The sequence below is a fragment of the Gadus chalcogrammus genome, chromosome 20, assembly GCF_026213295.1.
Source record: "Gadus chalcogrammus isolate NIFS_2021 chromosome 20, NIFS_Gcha_1.0, whole genome shotgun sequence".
NCBI lineage: Eukaryota > Metazoa > Chordata > Actinopteri > Gadiformes > Gadidae > Gadus > Gadus chalcogrammus.
The window spans coordinates 2,609,813-2,629,018 of record NC_079431.1 but is presented as its reverse complement, the minus strand read 5'-3'; the positions used below and the strand labels follow the sequence as shown (position 1 = coordinate 2,629,018).

General features: G+C 47.0%; 1 protein-coding gene across 1 annotated transcript in view; it reads right to left on the bottom strand.

Annotated features, from left to right (window-relative positions):
• Positions 1 to 18,979: 18,979 nt before the first annotated feature.
• The window catches only part of atf2 (activating transcription factor 2), an 18,150-nt gene continuing 17,923 nt past the window's right edge, over positions 18,980 to 19,206 (bottom strand). Inside the window, exon 16 of the mRNA XM_056580327.1 lies at positions 18,980 to 19,121. Within this exon, the coding sequence (XP_056436302.1) occupies positions 18,980 to 19,121 (142 nt within the window). The remainder of the gene's footprint in view (positions 19,122 to 19,206) is intronic.

The following is a 19,206-nucleotide window of genomic DNA, read 5'->3' as shown; positions in this document are numbered from 1 at the left end:
AGAAGTGACCGTTGGAGGAGAGAGAGGGGGAGGGAGAGGGGGAGGGGGGGAGAGAGAGGGGAGAGGGGGGAGAGAGAGATAGGGGGAGAGAGAGAGAGGGAGAGATAGGGGGAGAGAGAGAGAGACAGCGAGAGAGAGAGAGGGGGAGGGGGAGAGGGAGAGATAGGGGGAGAGAGAGTGAGACAGCGAGAGAGAGAGAGAGAGGGGAGAGAGGGGGAGAGATAGGGGGAGAGAGAGAGGTAGAGAGAGGGGGAGAGATAGGGGGAGAGAGAGAGGGATAAAGGGGGAGAGGGAGAGAGGGAGAAGGAGAGATGGAGAGGGAGAGAAAGGATGTGATTTTTTAAATCAAGTTGCCACAGTAACGGCTTGTGTTGCTGAAGTACTGAAGAAAGAAACTAATAAACCAGGCGGAAGCAGTGAAGCACCACTTGTACCGGATCGTGGTCCCGATCCCCCTCAGAGTTCAACTGTGAACACGTCACAGAAACAGAGTTGAATCACAAGACACAAAGGGGAGTCACCAATCTACAAACTGTAAATCCTAATACAATTAGCTGACATTGTGCATCATAGTTTTGATATCTTAATATCTACCGTGCAATTCCTTTTATCTAATCGTCATTATCATTTAAACGACACCCCCTGCCAGAGCCTCACAGCAGCTGATAGTCATGATATAATAACAACTAATAATATAATACATTTCCAAGCGGTCTCAAGTCTTTCTGTGTTTGTGTTTGAGTCTGTGTGTATCCGCCTGCCTTCGTGTGTGTGTGTGTGTGTGTGTGTGTGTGTGTGTGTGTGTGTGTGTGTGTGTGTGTGTGTGTGTGTGTGTGTGTGTGTGTGTGTGTGTGTGTGTGTGTGAAGGTTTTCCTGCGCTGCGGGCTTCTAATGATGTAAGTGAAGAGGATATGCAAATGAGGGCACCAGATATAACCTTCCCCGACTCAGCCCCCCCTCACACTCACAGACGGACGCTCACACACTCGAGACGGGATCAGTGGAGGTCAGGCCGCCGTTACACACATATTACCCAGAGCTTCACCAATCAATACACACGGCTGGGGCTATTGACAGCTATTGCCCCGGCCCCCCAAGGAGAGAGGGGGCAAATCCAAATAGATCCAAAAGAAAAGAGGAAGTAGGCACAGCGGAGGTGAACAAAACAAGCGCTATGAAGATCAGACGCTGCTTCTTCAGATGACAGCTACTGTGGCTCAATGGGAAAGCTACCCCACCTACACCACCACCACCAGCACCACCACCACCCCCCCAGGCCACCCCATGATCAGCCCCACCCCCTCCACCACCACCACCACCACCACACCCAAACCTTCCTCTCCATAGCAGGCGAAACCCAAGTGGTGTGTGTGAGTGGGCCTGTGTGTGTGTGTGTGTGTGTGTGTGTGTGTCAGATAAAAGAATCACAACTTGAAAAGGGATCTCTCATGCCGGGCCACTTCAAACCCCAGCCCAAAACGTGGGCATTTTAGGAAAGCTTTGCCGCGTAATTGCGTTGCCCGCCGCTGAGTGTAGGCAGAGCGTTTGACTCCCAGGATGTGGCTTTGCTTTGAACGCTCCTCTAATTGACACTGATTGATTTCCGTACCTTTCTGAGACGCGTCCCGAGCGTGTGCACCTCCTCCGAGGAGGGGAGGGGAGGGGAGGGGAGGGGAGGGGAGGGGAGGGGAGGGGAGCGTGGCATGAGGCTACTTCAGCCTCATACTTCATTTCGCTCTACAAAGACGTCCGTCTGTGCCCGCCGAGACGCGTGAAATCCTCCGAACCGTGGGAGCCGTGTGTGTGTGTGTGTGTGTGTGTGTGTGTGTGTGTGTGTGTGTGTGTGTGTGTGTGTGTGTGTGTGTGTGTGTGTGTGTGTGCGCTAGGCTAGGGCCCGGGTTCCAGCTCCATTATGAACGATAATTTTAAACAACAAAGTGTATTCATCCTTTATTTATTTAGCTGTGGATGTTCTTTATACTGACGTGCAGAATACAATTGTAATCATAAAGCACGTCATTTATTTATCATGCTTTGGATGTTCTTGATATCGGCGTAAAGAATAAGAATATATTCATGAAGCGTGTTTGGATGGGAGATATATTGGCGTTTCTCTGACAAATATACTTGCTGTCAGTCGCTTTGGTTAAATGCGACCGCTAATCTCCCTTAATGCAAAATGTAAATGATGCAACAAAATGCAAAACAACACGCTGTTCATTCAAAGCAATAGCAAATAAAATGCATTGATACGGAAGGTAAGAACATGAGGACGAGGCAATAAGGACGATGTTCAGAATCCAGGAGACATCACAGAGACAGGCAATAGACCGCCAAGAAGGGTTCACATCCTGCCTACTCGATACTGTTTGTTTCTGAGTTTCCATTGTCTCCCCACAGAAACAGGGTTAGCCATTAGCCATTAGTGCCGTGCTACGAGGTAATGGCTCCGGTTTGTACTGGGTCAGAGCGGTCGTTATGTAAGAAAATGTTCTTTTAATGTTTTGCTGACCCGGCATCCACACAACAGGCCATTAAGGAAACAGCAGACATTCACTCTCATGAACTCATGATTTACTGCCCTGCAGGAGACAAAGCAGGGTTTGAAAGAAGGAGAGAAGGCCAGAAAAACATACGAGAATATAGAGAGGGCTTTGTGTACCCCTGATATTCAGAGAATTTCAGAGAGCACAGAAATAACTCTCTCCCTCTTCCTCGCACCGAAGTAAGGATTAGACGTTACGCAACATTATATAACCTAGAATACATAACTGCGACCAGCAAGAAGCAAGAACCAGAGCATTATAGTCCTGGGACTGGGAGTCCTCGACTGGGAGCTCTGGACCCAGGCCACCTTCCAGTATAAACGGCCTCCCGCTGTGGCGCCCAGCGTCTGAATCCTGTCCTGAATGACCCATCCTGGGAGCGGATGGGTTGAGTTCTGCATTACAGCTCGGCCACTGAAGTCGCCACACAAATAGGCAACAACATCCGAGGAATAATCCCCCTGAAAATACACCTTTGGCTCCGTGAAAAACAGAACGATTCAGCTCAAAGCAGAACGACCCGAGAGGTAAGGCAGGGACACCGTCTCTAGGCAAACCCCCCTCTTCATGAAAAACAATAAGCACCCCACCAAAAAGAATAAAAACAGGTTAAAATCACTGGCAGTGTGAACGCGGCGCCAAGCTTCCCCCAGCAAACGACACCATATTTTACCAGGACAAACAGATTAGGGGTGGTGGCGGGCCTGTCTACGGCCTGACAGTGATGTATGGCGTGACTGCTATCGCGCTCTGCCATCCAACTGCAAGGTCGCCACGCACCACACACACACACACTGATTAGAATGCATAGGAACAGGGGCTGGCTAATACATGGTGTGTTTTCTATTCCGCATAAGAGGAATCGAGAGCAGAGCCATGGTGACTGCACACTACTGTATGTACACCGCAGCGTCGAGCTGTGTACGGTTATAGTCTTTAACGCTGTGTTATCTTTAGCCGTCGTCACGCGAAAACCAACCACAGAGTCACACCGCCTTGGGTTTAGTGGAAGGTCAGAAAACAAACGGGGGGGACGCCATTGATCAAGTAAATGAGGTGGAGAAGGAATACACCGCCCCAGCAAATGGAAAGGAAATATATATGCGCAGAAAATGACAACGCTGCAGAGATTAATAGCCTGTGAATGAATTAAAAAAGGGGGGAATTGAAATATTTCTGATAAAAATATCTGTCAAAACATTATTAAAAAAAGAAATATATATATATATATATATATATAAATATGGGATTTAATCCCTGCTTTGAATTATATTCAATCAAAAGACTATTCGACTGATTTAAGGTTAGATGTATTAGTGTGGATCAGTATTAGGGAGAACGGTTTAAAGTAAGCTTGAGCACAGTTCTCCGCGTGTAAGTAACGCCCTGGTGTTACGTAAAGACACCCACAGAACTCTATCTGACAGATCGAGTTCTGAAATCTCACATTTACATAACACACCTTTTGCATGTCGTGTTCCCTCCGCCCGCGTGTTGATAAACAAAAGTTTTTGCGTGACTCACTCCTTCTGCGTGAGAGCAGTCAGAGCGCGTGGGCTGGGCTTCGTGACGTCTAAACATCACGACGAGGTTCCCGGGCTGTCCGTCGCTCTTCTCTCCGCTCTTCTCTCCGCTCTTATGCAACTGCGGCGCTGCTCGCTCACTCGCTGCTCGCTCGCTCACTCCTCCGCAGCCCGGAGAGGAGCCACTCACGCTCCCGGACAGAGACGTTTCATAACCGATAATTATCACGTTGCACACGCACGCCCCAGCTCTATCTCACACGCACACACACACACACACACACACACACACACACACACACACACAGACACACAGACACACACACACACACACACTGCAGAAGCAAAAACAAACCTACACATGGACAAACCCACACGCACCAATACATTTACATATCAATGCAGACACGCACACACACACACCCACACAAACACACTGCATAAGAACACACAAACCTACACATGCAAAAGCCCACGCAAACACATTCACCCACACACATTTACATATCCATGCACACATGCACACACGCACGCACACTGCAGAAGCACACACAAAAACAGAAAGACACACATACATACACACACACACACACACACACACACATACAGACACACACACAGAGACATTAAATCAATACCAAAGTATGTGCAAGCTGGTAAGTCATACATCAATGCGCATTATACATCGTATTGCTAGGCTGTGTTACCGCATTAAAAATGTGAGGTTTTGTTGGGTAGATTCACATCACAAAGTAGTCATAAGACCTCCCAAACAGTCCAACAGTTAGGAGGAACCAAGATTCCAACAGGGTTGTATTTCAGCCTTCATGCCTCGATGACCGATGATCAGATAGGAAACCATGAGCTGATTCTCCCAGTCTGCAAATTCACAGGAAAGACACAATATCTGAGTAAAATAATAAAAGTTTTCCGGTAAGTACATATGTGGATACCAACACAACCTTATCTACAACCACTAACATTGCCGCTACTTCATAACTGTATACACACGGTTCATTATGGTATACACACTGTTTATTACTGCATACATAGGGGTTCACTACTGTCAACATACAGTTCATAACTGTATACACATGGTTCATAACTGTATACATAGTTCATTACTGTAAACATATGGTTCCATACTGGTTTGTTACTGTATACATACGGTTCATTACTGTATACGGTCCATAACTGTAAACATATGTTTCATTACTCTAAACACGTTTCATGACTGTATACATACGGTGCATTAGTGTATAGATACGGTTCACTACTGTGTAGATATGGTTGAATACCGATACTTTCATTCCGGTTCATTACTGTAAACATACAGCCCATTACTGTAAACATATGGTTCATAACTGTAAACATACAGCCCATTACTGTAAACATATGGTTCATAACTGTATACATACGGTTCATAACTGTAAACATATGGCTCATAACTGTAAACATACGGTTCATAACTGTATACATACAGTCCATTACTGTACAGTTCATAACTGTATACATTCGGCTCATAACTGTAAACAAATGGCTCATAACTGTAAACATACGGTTCATAACTGCATACATACAGCCCATTAGTGTATACAAACAGCTCATTATTGTATACATACGGTACAGTACTGTATACATACCGCCCGGCTGTCCTGCTGCCGCCACAGCGTCTGGGCTTAATGCATTTTGGAATGCATACGTTTCCGTCCAATCAGAGCAGCTGCTCGGGGTTATTTGGCTCGGGGCTGCTGTCCAATCAGCAGGCACCAGGCCATGAATATCAAATCATTGTGATTTGGAGCCGAGGGGGCGCCTGGTCGACATCTGGCCCAGCGGAGTCCATGGATCATAATGTCTCAGGCGGACGGCTGGTTAGCATATCAAAAGGCCCCGCGTGAAAAATGAGCGCAAAAATGGGAAACGGAAAAGGATTGATTGAAAAACGAAAACAACCGTTGGTTTGCGCTCTCCAAATGTGAGGTTGAGATTGAGTTATTAAGATAAAAGCTTATGATAAGATACGTTTTTTTGTTTGTCACAAAGACAGAAGCATTAACACGCGTTGCGCAAGAAAGTTAAGTCACGTAATAGCGTTACAAAGAGCTACTGTTGTTGTTGCTCAACACACGCCCGCACACACACACACACACACACACACACACACACACACACACACACACACACACACACACACACACACACACACACACACACACACACACACACACACACACACACACACACACACACACACACACGCACGCCTCCCCGACAACCCCACCTTTACCTCTTCCTAACACTGTTGGATTGGTTTTGTGAATGGACCAGTAGAGGCAGGCCTGCTAGAGAAGCAGTGGGTTCGGTACCGCCAGCCTGGGCCAGCAGCACTGCTCTTGATTGCAATACTCGAAGCGCAATCTTGCTTTGGCCCGTGAAACAAAGACAATCTCTCTCTTTATGTGCAACAGCACTTCCTCCTCCTCCTCCTCCTCCTCCTCCTCCTCCTCTTCATCTAGCTGGGAGGTCTGTCTCCAGAAGACCAGCTCTCTCCTCCAAAGTGGAAGAGAGCTGGTGGTGCTGTGTGTTTTCCGCCGGTGTTTGCGTCTGCAGGATGAATAATAACTCAGTCCTGATAAGACCCTGGGAAGCGGAGGCTTCAAAGCCCTCTCTGTGGTCTGGGTTAATAACGGTCGGGCCGGTACAGGTTCCTAATGGACGCCGTGAAGAGAACGCGTATACACTCTGAGAGAGTCTCAAGGAGGGGGGAAAAACATGAAGCTTTTATTTTTCTGTGATGTTTTCTTCAGGGACAGGTCATGTCAACATGTTAGACTTCCTGCTGCCTCCTACTGTAGTGTTTTCTAGTACACCGGGCGGTGGACACAACAACATCAATGGGCATTGTACTATATTATTAATGGAGGTTTATTAGCAAATGGCGCTGGGAGTGCGAGCGGACAGGAAGCCATAAAGACGAAGCCGTTCCTCTGTGGCCGTCCACAGCCTCTCAGGGCGTGCGGACCGAGTCTCCCTAATGGAGTCTGGGATCGGAATCTAATTCACTGCAGGAAGCTATGATTTGATTGGAGTGCTGAATGATAACGCCTGCACGCGCGCGCACACACACACACACACACACAGAGAGACAGATGCACGCATGCACACACACAAAAGCACGCACGCACACACACAAACACACACAAGCGGACACACAGGCAGACAGATGAATGCACACACACATCCAACCACACACAGACACACAAACATGCGCTCACACACAGACACACACAGAAATACACACACACACACACACACACACACACACACACACACACACACACACACACACACACACACACACACACACACACACACACACACACACACACACACACACACACTAATGCATTTGAGCACACAAACACATAAATCTCACACACACAGACAGATGCACGCATGCACAAACACACACACACACACACACACACACACAGCCAGACATCCACACACACAAACGCACACAGACCCCCCCCCCCCTCCAACAGGCAGACACAGAAGCAGGCACACACAAACACACACGCGCTACACACACTAATTCAGAGTTAAATGAAAAACGCGGGCATACATCTGTAAATAAACCAAATGAGAGAGCGAAATGTAGCTAGACTTCAAACAATAAAACCCATCTTTCTTGGGTGCAGGAACACGACTCATCCTCTGCAGCTGTGTGGAATGAACAGACCTCCCATTGAAAAGAGGAATGTTGGAATTCTGTTACCAAAATAAAAGACCCAGCTGTCAAACCAGACATGACGGCCTAGCAGAAAGCCTCACTATTTGACATGTCTTGTAAGGCGATGGAAAGATCAAATGTGGATGGAGCCACCCTAATCCCCCATTATTGCTCCTCTGAGCAGGTGGGGAAGGGGTGGGATTTGAGTCCCGGTGAACAAGGCGAGGATGTTTGAGCAGAGATATAAATGTAATAAAACTATGACAATACCAACATGGGGACGGACCAATCAATAGCGACCAGGGCTTATAGACATATCGCCTGGTGACAGGTTGTTCTTTACACAAGGATGCAAACTGTGAAAGCTAATGGAAAAATAGATTGAAATGCCCGCTAAGACAATAAAGGAAAGAATTCTGCTATGGATGTAATCTATCTTCCTTTAACTCAATATAGAGAGAATGAAAATGAGGAAACATTGTTAATAAATATTAATTTGGAATGTCTCGTATGTCTAGTATCCATGGAGGCTGTTGAATCACGCATGTTCAAACGTACATGTTACAGCCCATGTTATAGTGTGTAAATTTCTCACTTATTCTCAGCCTGCATTCGCGTGCAAAGCGAAACCGAAGAACAACAAATCTAAAACAAACTAAGTGACAGAGGACTGGAGGACCCCCTCCCCCCCCCCCCCCTCTCCCAAAACAGTGTAATTTGCCATCACTTCCTATAATGGAGGAATATTAAAAGAGCGATTAGTGCTGTCTTTGTTTGTCCTGATTAAATTAAAGTGCTGGGGTGAAGGCAGCCAGCTGCAGGTTCTGCTAATCAGAGCCACCAATCAGCTCACAGCAGCAGCAGCAGCTTCCTCTGCTGGGGTGTGAGGTGGGGTGGTGGGGAGGTGGGGGGGGGGGAATTCAATATCAGCGCAAACCTCATGGACATTATTTCAGAACCCATGAAGGACAAAGCCCCCGTTTGGAGACCGATCTTACAATTTAGAGGTTATTTTTTAGCGGAAATACATTTCAAAATAGTTTAACCTAACAATTGTTAGTGCTTGCACTTGGTTGTCCTTACTGTACCGACAGCGATATATTGTTTCTCTTTCTTCTGACAAATGTACGTATTGTAAGTCGCTTTGGAAAAAAGCATCTGCTAAATGCCTTAAATGTAATAATTATGTGTTTTTTTGGAGCACAATTAAAGGTTCATTGAAGAATGTGATTACAATAATGAAATCTTGGCAGCTTGGAAGAAGGCATGTATACTATAATTATCACAAATCAAATCCAACCCCATATAGGCTAATGTGTTTAAGGGTAGGTATACTGTAGCTACAGGTATATGATGAGGGGAGATGACAATCGGTTTATGCGTTACCCTCCAGGGCACTAAGTGCATCCACGTGCATCTGATACGTTTACTTAAAGAAAACACATGCACTCACGTCACCCGATGAAGTCATCCAATGGCCTCCAGGAGCCGTCGCTGTCGTCATGACGACAGGAAGAGCCGTCTCCCCCTCCGCGGAGATGGGGGTGGTGGTGTTGGAGGTGGTGGTGGTGGAGGAGATGGAGGTGGTGGTGGTGGAGGTGGAGGTGGTGGTGGGTGTTGGCGGAGGTGAGCCTGCAACAGAGAGGCATTCCTTCATCAGACATCGCGTTCCACCGACAGCGGAGGAAGGCATGCTGATGTTTTCCCTACTGCCCACCCGCTGCTCTCGCTCGACGTACACACTCCTGAGAGATGGAACGGTTTCCTCTCTGCTGGAGCCTGTTGCCTTTGAGAATGTTTTCCAATGTGTTGTTTAGATCTGGGCCGAGCGTCTGTGTCGCAATCGTTCTGCGGTCTCAGACTAGATGTTGTCTTTCGTCTGCAAGTGGTTTTTAATACGAAGGCAGTTAAAATACTTTAGCCACATCACAGATCGTTGTTTCTAAAGTCATCGACCGCGTTCGAAGAAAGAGACGATTATAAGAACGATCATATTGGAAACATTAAGACAGAAATGTAATTGTAATTTTTTTTTAATTTAGTTTGGTCGGATCACCCGACGCTGTCATCAGAGCAACAGTCTGGGTAACTTTAACGACGGAAATAATAAAGCATAACCAGCAATCGAAGAACAAAATGGCCGCCTCTCCATCCATCTATTATTAATAGAGCGGGTCATTTGATTACATTTGTTATGGCTCCATTCCAGCGGCCCGCTGAACGGTGTGAGGAAGAACACGAGCGGGTAGGGGGGGGGGGGGGGGGGGGGGGCGGGGGGGGTTTACGTCGTCACGTCGGCCAGTCACACCAGATTTACAGCCGGCACCATTCGACCCCCATATATATTTTAAGAGCAGAAGATGCAGAAGACAGACTTTAATGCTGGCAGTAAAAGAGCGAGCGGCAAGCGGCGAGCGGCGAGCGCCGGTCCCCGGTGCCGCCCCGCCGAACCCGGGAGTCACGGTCCACGGCGCGTCGAGGAGTGCACAACTCATTAACCCAGCTGCTGCTCTTAAACATTTAACGGTTAAACCGCGGGTTTGTGGCCTTTCCTCTAATCCCATTAACGCCAGGCAAGCTTAATTCTGGCTTAATTGTGAAAGAAATTGAACGCGGGGAGCTTTGCTCTATCAACGCCTCTGCAGCTTTTTGTTCCGACGCACATCTGGACTTTATTTTTCGTGCAACTTCACGCCTGACCGGCGTTACTTTAAATCCTGGCGTTAGATTTATGGAAATCCCATTAAAATGTGACTGACTTGAGGCAACGTAGCAGAAAATATAAGGAAACGTAATGAAAGTTACAGATGTGGATGTAGCTGTAAAAATTAAAAGTATGAACATTATGACACAGTAAAAAATAAAATGTGTGACACGAGAATACAGACGCTGCAGGAATCCGCCATTTTTTACGACGCAATGTCTAACAACATCCGGTCTGAATGTTCATTCATAAAGCCAAAGAAATATACCATATATTTCTCTTTATGAGAACATCATAGGACGGATCTAAAAGAACAATCCACAGTTAATCTCTGGGACAAATGACAGCGGGGGAGAAGGATGAGGAGGGGATACAGAAGACAGAGGGGGTGCATTAGAAAGAGGGGGTACAGGAGGAAGAGAGGGGGGGGGCATTAGAAAGAGGGGGAGCAGGAAAAAGAGGGGGCGCAAGAGAAAGAGGGGGGACAGGAGAAAGAGGGGTACAGGAGGAAGAGAGGGGGGAGGAGAAATAGGGGGTTCAGGAGAAAGAGGGGTACAGGAGGAAGGGGGAGGGTGCTGGAGAAAGAGGGGGTACAGGAGAAAGATGGGGGGGGCATTAGAAAGAGGGGGGACAGGAGAAAGAGGGGGGGGCAGGAGAAAGAGGGGGTACAGGAGAAAGAGGGGGTGCATTAGAAAGAGGGGGCATTAGAAAGAGGGGGAGCAGGAGAAAGATGGGGTACCGTGACTGCCGTCAAAAGTGAGGGTACAGGAGAAAGAGGGGGTGCATTAGAAAGAGGGGGTGCAGTAAAAAGAGGGGGCATTAGAAAGAGGGGGTGCAGTAAAAAGAGGGGGCATTAGAAAGAGGGGGAGCAAGAGAAAGAGGGGGTACAGGAGAAAGAGGAGGTGCATTAGAAAGAGGGGGTGCATTAGAAAGAGGGGGCATTAGAAATAGGGGGAGCAGGAGAAAAAGGGGGTGCAGTAGAAAGTGGGGGTACAGGAGAAAGAGGGGTGCATTAAAAATTGGGGGTGCAAAAAAAAAAGGGGTTGCATTATAAAGTGGGGTTGCAGGAGAAAGTGGGGGAGGGGCAGGAGAAAGTGGGTGTGCATTAGAAAGAAGGGGTGCAGGAGAAAGTGGGAGGGGGGGGGGCAGGGGCGACAGCCACTTGAGGCGTCAGTGAGGTGCGACTGAGCGGGTTAGGCCACTCTATCTCCCGCCCCCCAGGCGAGCCTCTTTAACGGCATACGTTTAGCGGTAATGGAGCCCGCCGCGCGCCGAAAGTCAATCACCGCGCTGATGGTGATGATGAAAATATCCTCGATAAATCCCCCGCCCCAAATCGGACAAAACACCCCTGGACGCGGAGAGCGACGGCCCATCTACCCGTCCGTGATGCAGAGGAGGGCGTTGGGTTTAACCTTGGATAGGTGCTCGGAGTGTCTTTGCCGGATAATGAGAGAACAAATGATGCTCCGGCTGGCGGTGCAGATGCTTACTGTGCACATCGCGCCGTCGCCACGGGCCCCACCCCCACCACGTGCCACAATAGCCCGGCACTCCGGATGAATATTGAGCAGGAATGTTGGAGGTTTCCCCACATAATAGGGAATTCTATTGGAGAATCTGTCACACGCACACAATACAATGGCGGCTGGTTTATGATGTGAAGCTAGGCTGAAATGGCTGCGTGGTATCACATGGCAGCCACACAACATAACACAACGACACAGAATCACACACACACACACACACACAATGACACGCTGCAACCGCACACAACACACACACAAAACAACACACAGCATCACACACACAACAACACACAGAACACACAGCAACACACACACAGCACACTGCAACTGCATGCAACAAATCATCGAATCAACACATCTACACACAGGAACTACACACAACCGCACACAGCGTGCTCATAAAACCTGACGGAGATATGGCTTATGTTACAAATTAGAAGCCCCAGGCGATACTTAGAGCCCTTTTTCAATTTCAACACGTAACCTTGACAACCACTTATAAACAACGACTACTAAAACATGTTTTATGAAAAAGATGAAAAGACATGTCCATGAATTACACAAAAAAGATAAGAAACCCAACACGACAGAACACATCCCAAAATTAAGAAAGGAGAGAGGCGGAGAAAGAGAAAGAGAAGAAGGAGAAGGAGAAGAGAAGGAGAAAAAGAAGGAGAAAGGAAAGAGAAGGAGAAAGAGAAAGACAAGGAGACTGAAAAGGAGATGGACAGAAAGAGAAGGAGACAGAGACAGAAGGAAAAGGAGAAAGAGAAAAAGGAGAACAGAGAGAGAAGAAAGAGAGAGAAAGAGACAGAAAGAAGGAGAAGAAGAAATAAAGAGAAAGATGGAGAAAGAGACAGAAAGAAAGAGAAGGAGAAAGAGAAAGACAAGAAGACTGAAAAAGAGATGGAGAGAAAGAGACAGACAGTGAGAAAGAGAAGGAGACAGAGACTGGAGGAAAAGGAGAACGATAAAAAGGTAGACAGAGCGAGAAAGAGAGAGAAGGAGACAGAGAAAGAGAAAGAAGGAGAAGAAGAAATAAAGAGAAAGATGGAGAAAGAGACAGAAAGAGAAAGAGAAGGGGAAGAAGAAAGAAAGAGAAAGATGGAGAAAAAGAGACATTGAAAGATAAAGTGACAGAAAAATAGAAAGATTAAAAAACAATCCCAGGAGCGGCTTCAATAAAGGCGGGAGGTACAATATGGCGCCCGCCGCGACGGCCGACAGGATAATGAAGAAGCTAATGAGGGGAATCAGCCGCGACGCCCCGACCATAAATCAACACCACCCTGCTGCCGTGATGGAGCAGCAACCAGGAGCAGGGGAGGGCAGGCGCCCGCCGAGGGGCCAACCCTGGGGGGGGGTGGAGGTCCCGGGTGGTGCTAAGACAGTGGACGGAGTGGGTTGGGGGGAGGGGCGGGTGGAGGGAGGGGGCGGGTGGAGGGAGGACGTGAGGTAGCGGGTGGTGCTGGGGTTGGTGTATAGTGTGAGGGGTGGAGGGGTGGAGGGAAGACGTGGGGTAGGAGGTGGTGGAGTGACGGGTGGGGTTGGTGTGTAGTGTGTGTAGGATGGAGGGTGTGAGGTAGGACGTGGTGGAGGCTGGGAGGTGGGGTTGGTGTACAGTCTTAGGGTGGAGGGAGGATGTCGGGTAGGGATTGGTGCTGGACTGACGGGTGGGGTTGGTGCATCGGGTGAGGGTGGAGGGAGGATGTGCGGTAGGGGGTGGTGCTGTGTGGAAGGTGGGGTTGGTGTATAGTCCGAGGGAGGATGCGAGTAGGTGGTGGAGGTGGAGGGAAGGTGGGGTTACTGTATAGTGTGAGGACGGATGAGGAGGTGGGTGGGGTTGGGTAGAAGGTGGGGTTGGTGTAGAGTGTGAGGGTGGACCCCCGGGGTAGGGGGTGGTGCTGGAACGACGGGTGGGGGTATTAAGCGGTGGCTGGGAAGGAGGGCTTGGCAGCGTGGTGGAGCAGCCAGACTTAATGCCTCGCCCAATGTCAAGAGCAGATGCTTTATGGGATGGCCGGAGCCCTATTAAATACGGGGGGACATAAAGTGGAAGAGCGTTTAATAAAAATTAAGGGATGTAAATGTAATAATGATATAAAGACTTCATAAAGAGGTCTGGGGTGGGAACTTCAGACGAGCGAAACTGCAGGAAACCCAACTCTACACCTCCCGCTGAAGAGCGGGAAACCGAATCAATACGTGCGGTGCTTTGATCAGTGTTTTGCTGCGGATTCCATCTTCAAGGTATACGACAGCAATATCCATCCAGGGCTCAGAGGAAGCCCCTTTACTGCGTGTATGTTAATAACGATCAGGCCTCATTTGCAGATTGTGGAAGCTGATTAGAATCATCATTTGCGTTGGGCTGATGAATAATGAAGCAGACGCAGACATCTAAGAGATTTGGGGTTCCTGAACCACCCAGCTGTCTGGGAGCCGGAGAACCCCCCAATTCCAGCAGGGACTAAAACTACCTCTGCTCCACACTAGACCCTCAAGACCTCGAGAGCCATTTTGGATTTGGCGTAAAAAAAAAAAAAAAAAACCGCAGCAAAAACAACAACAAACACTTAGGCCCCCCTACTGCTCTGCTAGGAATAGCTGAGTTTATCTGGTAGTCACACCAGCCAAGACTACCAGATAAACTCCTGATGGCGCCTCCAGACGTTCCCATGCAGAGAAGACACCGTAGGGGAGGGGGTAGGAGCAAGATCATCACCATGTGCACCCAGTGGGGATAGTGTCCCACGCTATCTACAGGGCGGTCGCAGAGCTCGGGGACCCTCAGTAATTACCAGAACTTGAGAGAATCCCCCAGAAAACACAAGAGAGCAGCAGCATGCTCCGCCGCCGCCCTGCGATCACGAGGCTGCGCCAACGGAACCAGTACGGTCGCACGTTCTGGGCTGCTACCCCGAAAATAAAATAAAATGGTTGTCTCGGCCACAGAACCGAGCACAGCCATATATCTCATTACTAATGCATGTAGCGTAGCCTAATTATGAAGCAAGGCACACATATGATGGGAGATTTGAATGACAATGGGGGGGCATACATAGCCAGGGTACTAGGGGTGCTGCGGGCAGGGAAGCGCATTGTGTCCCCAAATGAGGACGGTTCGGGTTGGGACATAACCAAACGGATTAGCATAATCTGAATTAAATGTAAATCACGCTGTTTCATCTCAGGCAGCAGATAAAAGGGGTTAAAGCCTGTGCTTAAAGCTGCACGTCTCTCCGGGGAGCCAGGCTCTGCGTCGTGAGGCCTTGAGCATGCGATTTTGCGTTTTAGCTGGCCCAGACATTTACACTTCTTGACACCCCCTCAAGCAAGGTGGCAGCTTTATTTATTTACGATACGTTTCACGCATACAGGAGGCCCTCCGGACTTAATCCTCGCCCTAATTACGAGAAGGGCCAATCTGCTCGGGGGCGAAGTACCTGTCGAGTGATAGGAGCAGCATGATGGGGGCCGACGCGATCTCCTGCTCGTTTACCGAGAGGGCAGACAGAGGGAGACCCCCACGGATATACACTCACATCAGCTGCTTTATTCACCGCTGCAATGTTCTTTTTTCCAGGGGATGCTGTGGTTTTATGTAACGCTTCCAGATGTGCCTTTAGCCTTCTCTGCAACACACTCTGCAGCACACGCGGAAGGGAAAGCAATCAGCCGTTTTTGTTTTCAGCCGCACGTCTCTCCCCTCGCCACAGGGGGCGCTGTTTCCAATAGCAGACTGACAAAAAATATTGAAAATAAAGGGAAATAGTACAAATAATAAGAGTAATAGAACAATTTATAATATTAATGATAAGGGAAAAGGAGCAGAATAAGTTAAATAAATTAATCTCAACATAAATATGGGTAAAACATACTGAGGCAAAGAAAAACATTGAAGAAGAGGTTGAGGTTCGTGATATAGGCTTACTCCGCCCTATGAATAAAGTTGAATGATAATAGTTCACACGTGATGCGTGACCTATATTTAAACATTTACAATTCCACCCGCTGTGATCAAAGCGCAATCAAAGCTGGCCTAGTTTGACACCACTCAGGAGAGCCAGCACCAGTGGTAAACACACACACACACACACACACACACACACACACACACACACACACACACACACACACACACACACACACACCGCACGCGCACGCGCGCGCGCACACACACACACACACACACACGCACACACAACACACACACACACACACACACACGCACACACACACACGCATGCACACACAAGTGGTGAACACACACGCACACGCGCACACACCAGTGGTAAACACACACACACACACACACACACACACACACACACACACACACACACACACACACACACACACACACACACACACACACACACACACGGAGAGAGCGGGGGGATGTTTGTTTAACATGCCAATAAAGCTATTTTAAATTGAGCAGCGAGAGCGAGAGAGCGATAAAGCGAGTGAGAGAGAGCAGCGAGAGAGAGAGAGCAGAGAGAGAGAGAGAGAGAGAGAGAGAGAGAGAGAGAGAGAGAGAGAGAGAGAGATGAGAGAGAGAGATGAGAGAGAGAGAGAGAGAGAGAGATGAGAGAGAGAAGAGAGAGAGAGAGGAGAGAGAGAGAGAGAGAGAGAGAGAGAGAGAGAGAGAGAGAGAGAACGCAACACACAACCATTGTCAGTCAATTACTATTTATTAAATTAAATGAAAATGGCGCCGAATGGTGGTCATTTAGTGCTATCACAGGAAGTGTAATCGATGCCGAGTTAAAAATCCTCAGGATCTTGGATTATTGATTTTAATGTTAAATTCTACAAAATTACGAATTCTATCTATTGCCTCTATTTACATATAAAGTCCTTAACGAATGGATGCATGCATGACTATAACATGTGGCAAACAACATAATTCTCTGATGTCAAATAATCAGTTCTCATCATGAAAATATAAGTAAAATGATCAGGGTCCTGATTAGAATCATCATTTGCCATTATTAGGACTCAGAAATCATTATATGCAAAATGCATTGTGTATATTTACTTAAATGTAGAAGTTACATGATTACAGTTTACTACTTGTATTCGGATATATAATTGTCCACCAGATGGCAAAAGAGACCGCGATAAATTAGACGAGATGTTGAGGTCACTGCTTGGACTATTTCAATTCCAAATCAAGACGCTGGGTGTCGCAAATCTCAGTTTTTTAACATGAATCTCTATTGTCGTGTCATTGAGATGATCATTGAGTTGTTGTCAATGTTTATGAGAAATAAAGCTAAATGGATATTACAAATTCAATTTGTATTTCATAAAAAAAGGAAGGGGATTTAGAGAGATAATAAAAGATTTATTACAACATCTTATCAATTTCGTCATATTTTATACAGAACTTTCACAACGAACAAAGTCACTTGCGACTTGGTATATGACAGAAACAGTTATTCTAAGGTCAAATCCAAATCCAAAAGCATGTATTAAACCCGTTGGAAAAAATAATCGTTGTTAAATGTTAATAATGTCATTTATCTGACATTATTGAATAAACAGTTGAAATTCTCCTAGAGAATCTCTATCTCATGCAGATACAGCACATAATGGTAGAGGAAAAACAGATCTATGTTAAAAAGAATGTATTGGCATCTCATTAAACTACACAGTAGTAAGCCAGTTGAGTCCAGAGAAAAGCAGTTTGACCCAGTTATGTTGTCAGATCACACAATTATAAGTACTGTTTAATATAATACATCCTATTTAAGTCAAACCCTTAAAAGTCTAGAATTGATCTGTACGGACAGATTTAATGATTCATCATGCCAATCTTTAATGGCCTAATATTCCCTAACGAGGGATAGGCCGACACATGTCAATCTATAAAATCAATGTACAGGGCACCTAGAAACCCTAATATCACATTAAACACATCATCAATGTTGCTATTTACAACTATTAAAAAAACAAATAAAGGTACAATCTAGATTTCAAAGCAAGCAAGAACAAAGAAACGTCCCACTTAAGTTGTCTGTTGGCCATTGTAGCAGTAAGCCTTCATTTAGTGAACAGAGAAGGCTTTAAAAGGCAAGCTCTCTCCTCCATCAAGCTATTCCTCACAGGGGACTCTCGTTTAAGACCTACTATAAAGACTAATTAGCGTTAGAAATGTACGTTTTTAAGTAGTAGAAAACATCAATGGCACATAGTCAACACCGAACATGGTTGATGACAAAGATGAATGAATGTACAGTTCTACATCACTTTGAGTCTGTCTTGTGTATGAAAAGTGCTATATAAATAAAGTTGCCTTGCCTTGCCTTGCCTACATGTGCAGCTCTACATCATAAGGCTATTTTACAAGCAGAGGCAAAAGTTCAACATTCAACCCACTATTGCACCTACGGTACAACCATACAGTCATTAAAACTTGTAAAAGGAGGTTTTTATTTCATCTTACATTTGTGTGATGTGCTTCTTCTAAGTCTACAAGCTGCCAGTACTCTCCTCACATGTGAAAAGTCAATCTTTAAAAGGCATGATTCGTCAACGCTCAAAATGTGAATAATTGCAACAGATTCAATTCATTTTCAGTACAAAGATAGTGCTTTTTTAGGGGGGAGGAAGGGAGGGAAGTGAGTTATACATCGAGAACCAAATCACCAGTGAACCATGAACTTTGGTCAAAAACACGTAAACAGTCAACTGAATTTTTTTTATTCTGTTAATCATGAAAGTCCGAATAGGAAATTCAATATATAAATAAATAAATAATAAATAAATAAGTCATGCATAGAAAAAAGTAGGAAAGCTCCCAATACATTATTAGAGAGAAAAAGAAACAAAACATGAGAACAAACAAGTAACACCGGAGTTACTGCTGTTAAGAGAACCAAGGAAAGAACTGCCGTGGAACATTCCGGTGGTTTCCGTGGCGACGCAGGAGATCAGCTTCCTGAGGGCTGGGAGCGGGCAGCGCCCCCCGGTGGCCGGCCCTCCTCGGTGCGGCGTGTCGGGGCGGAGGGGGCGCGAAGCGGAGGCCGCGGAGGTGTGACGGAAGAGCTGTGCTGGATGGCCTCGCTCTGGGGGCTGCCGTGGACCGACCATGTCCTCACAGCTATCCTCCTTCTTGTATATATGGGGGCAGGGGGGGGGGGGGGGGGGGGGGTGGGGG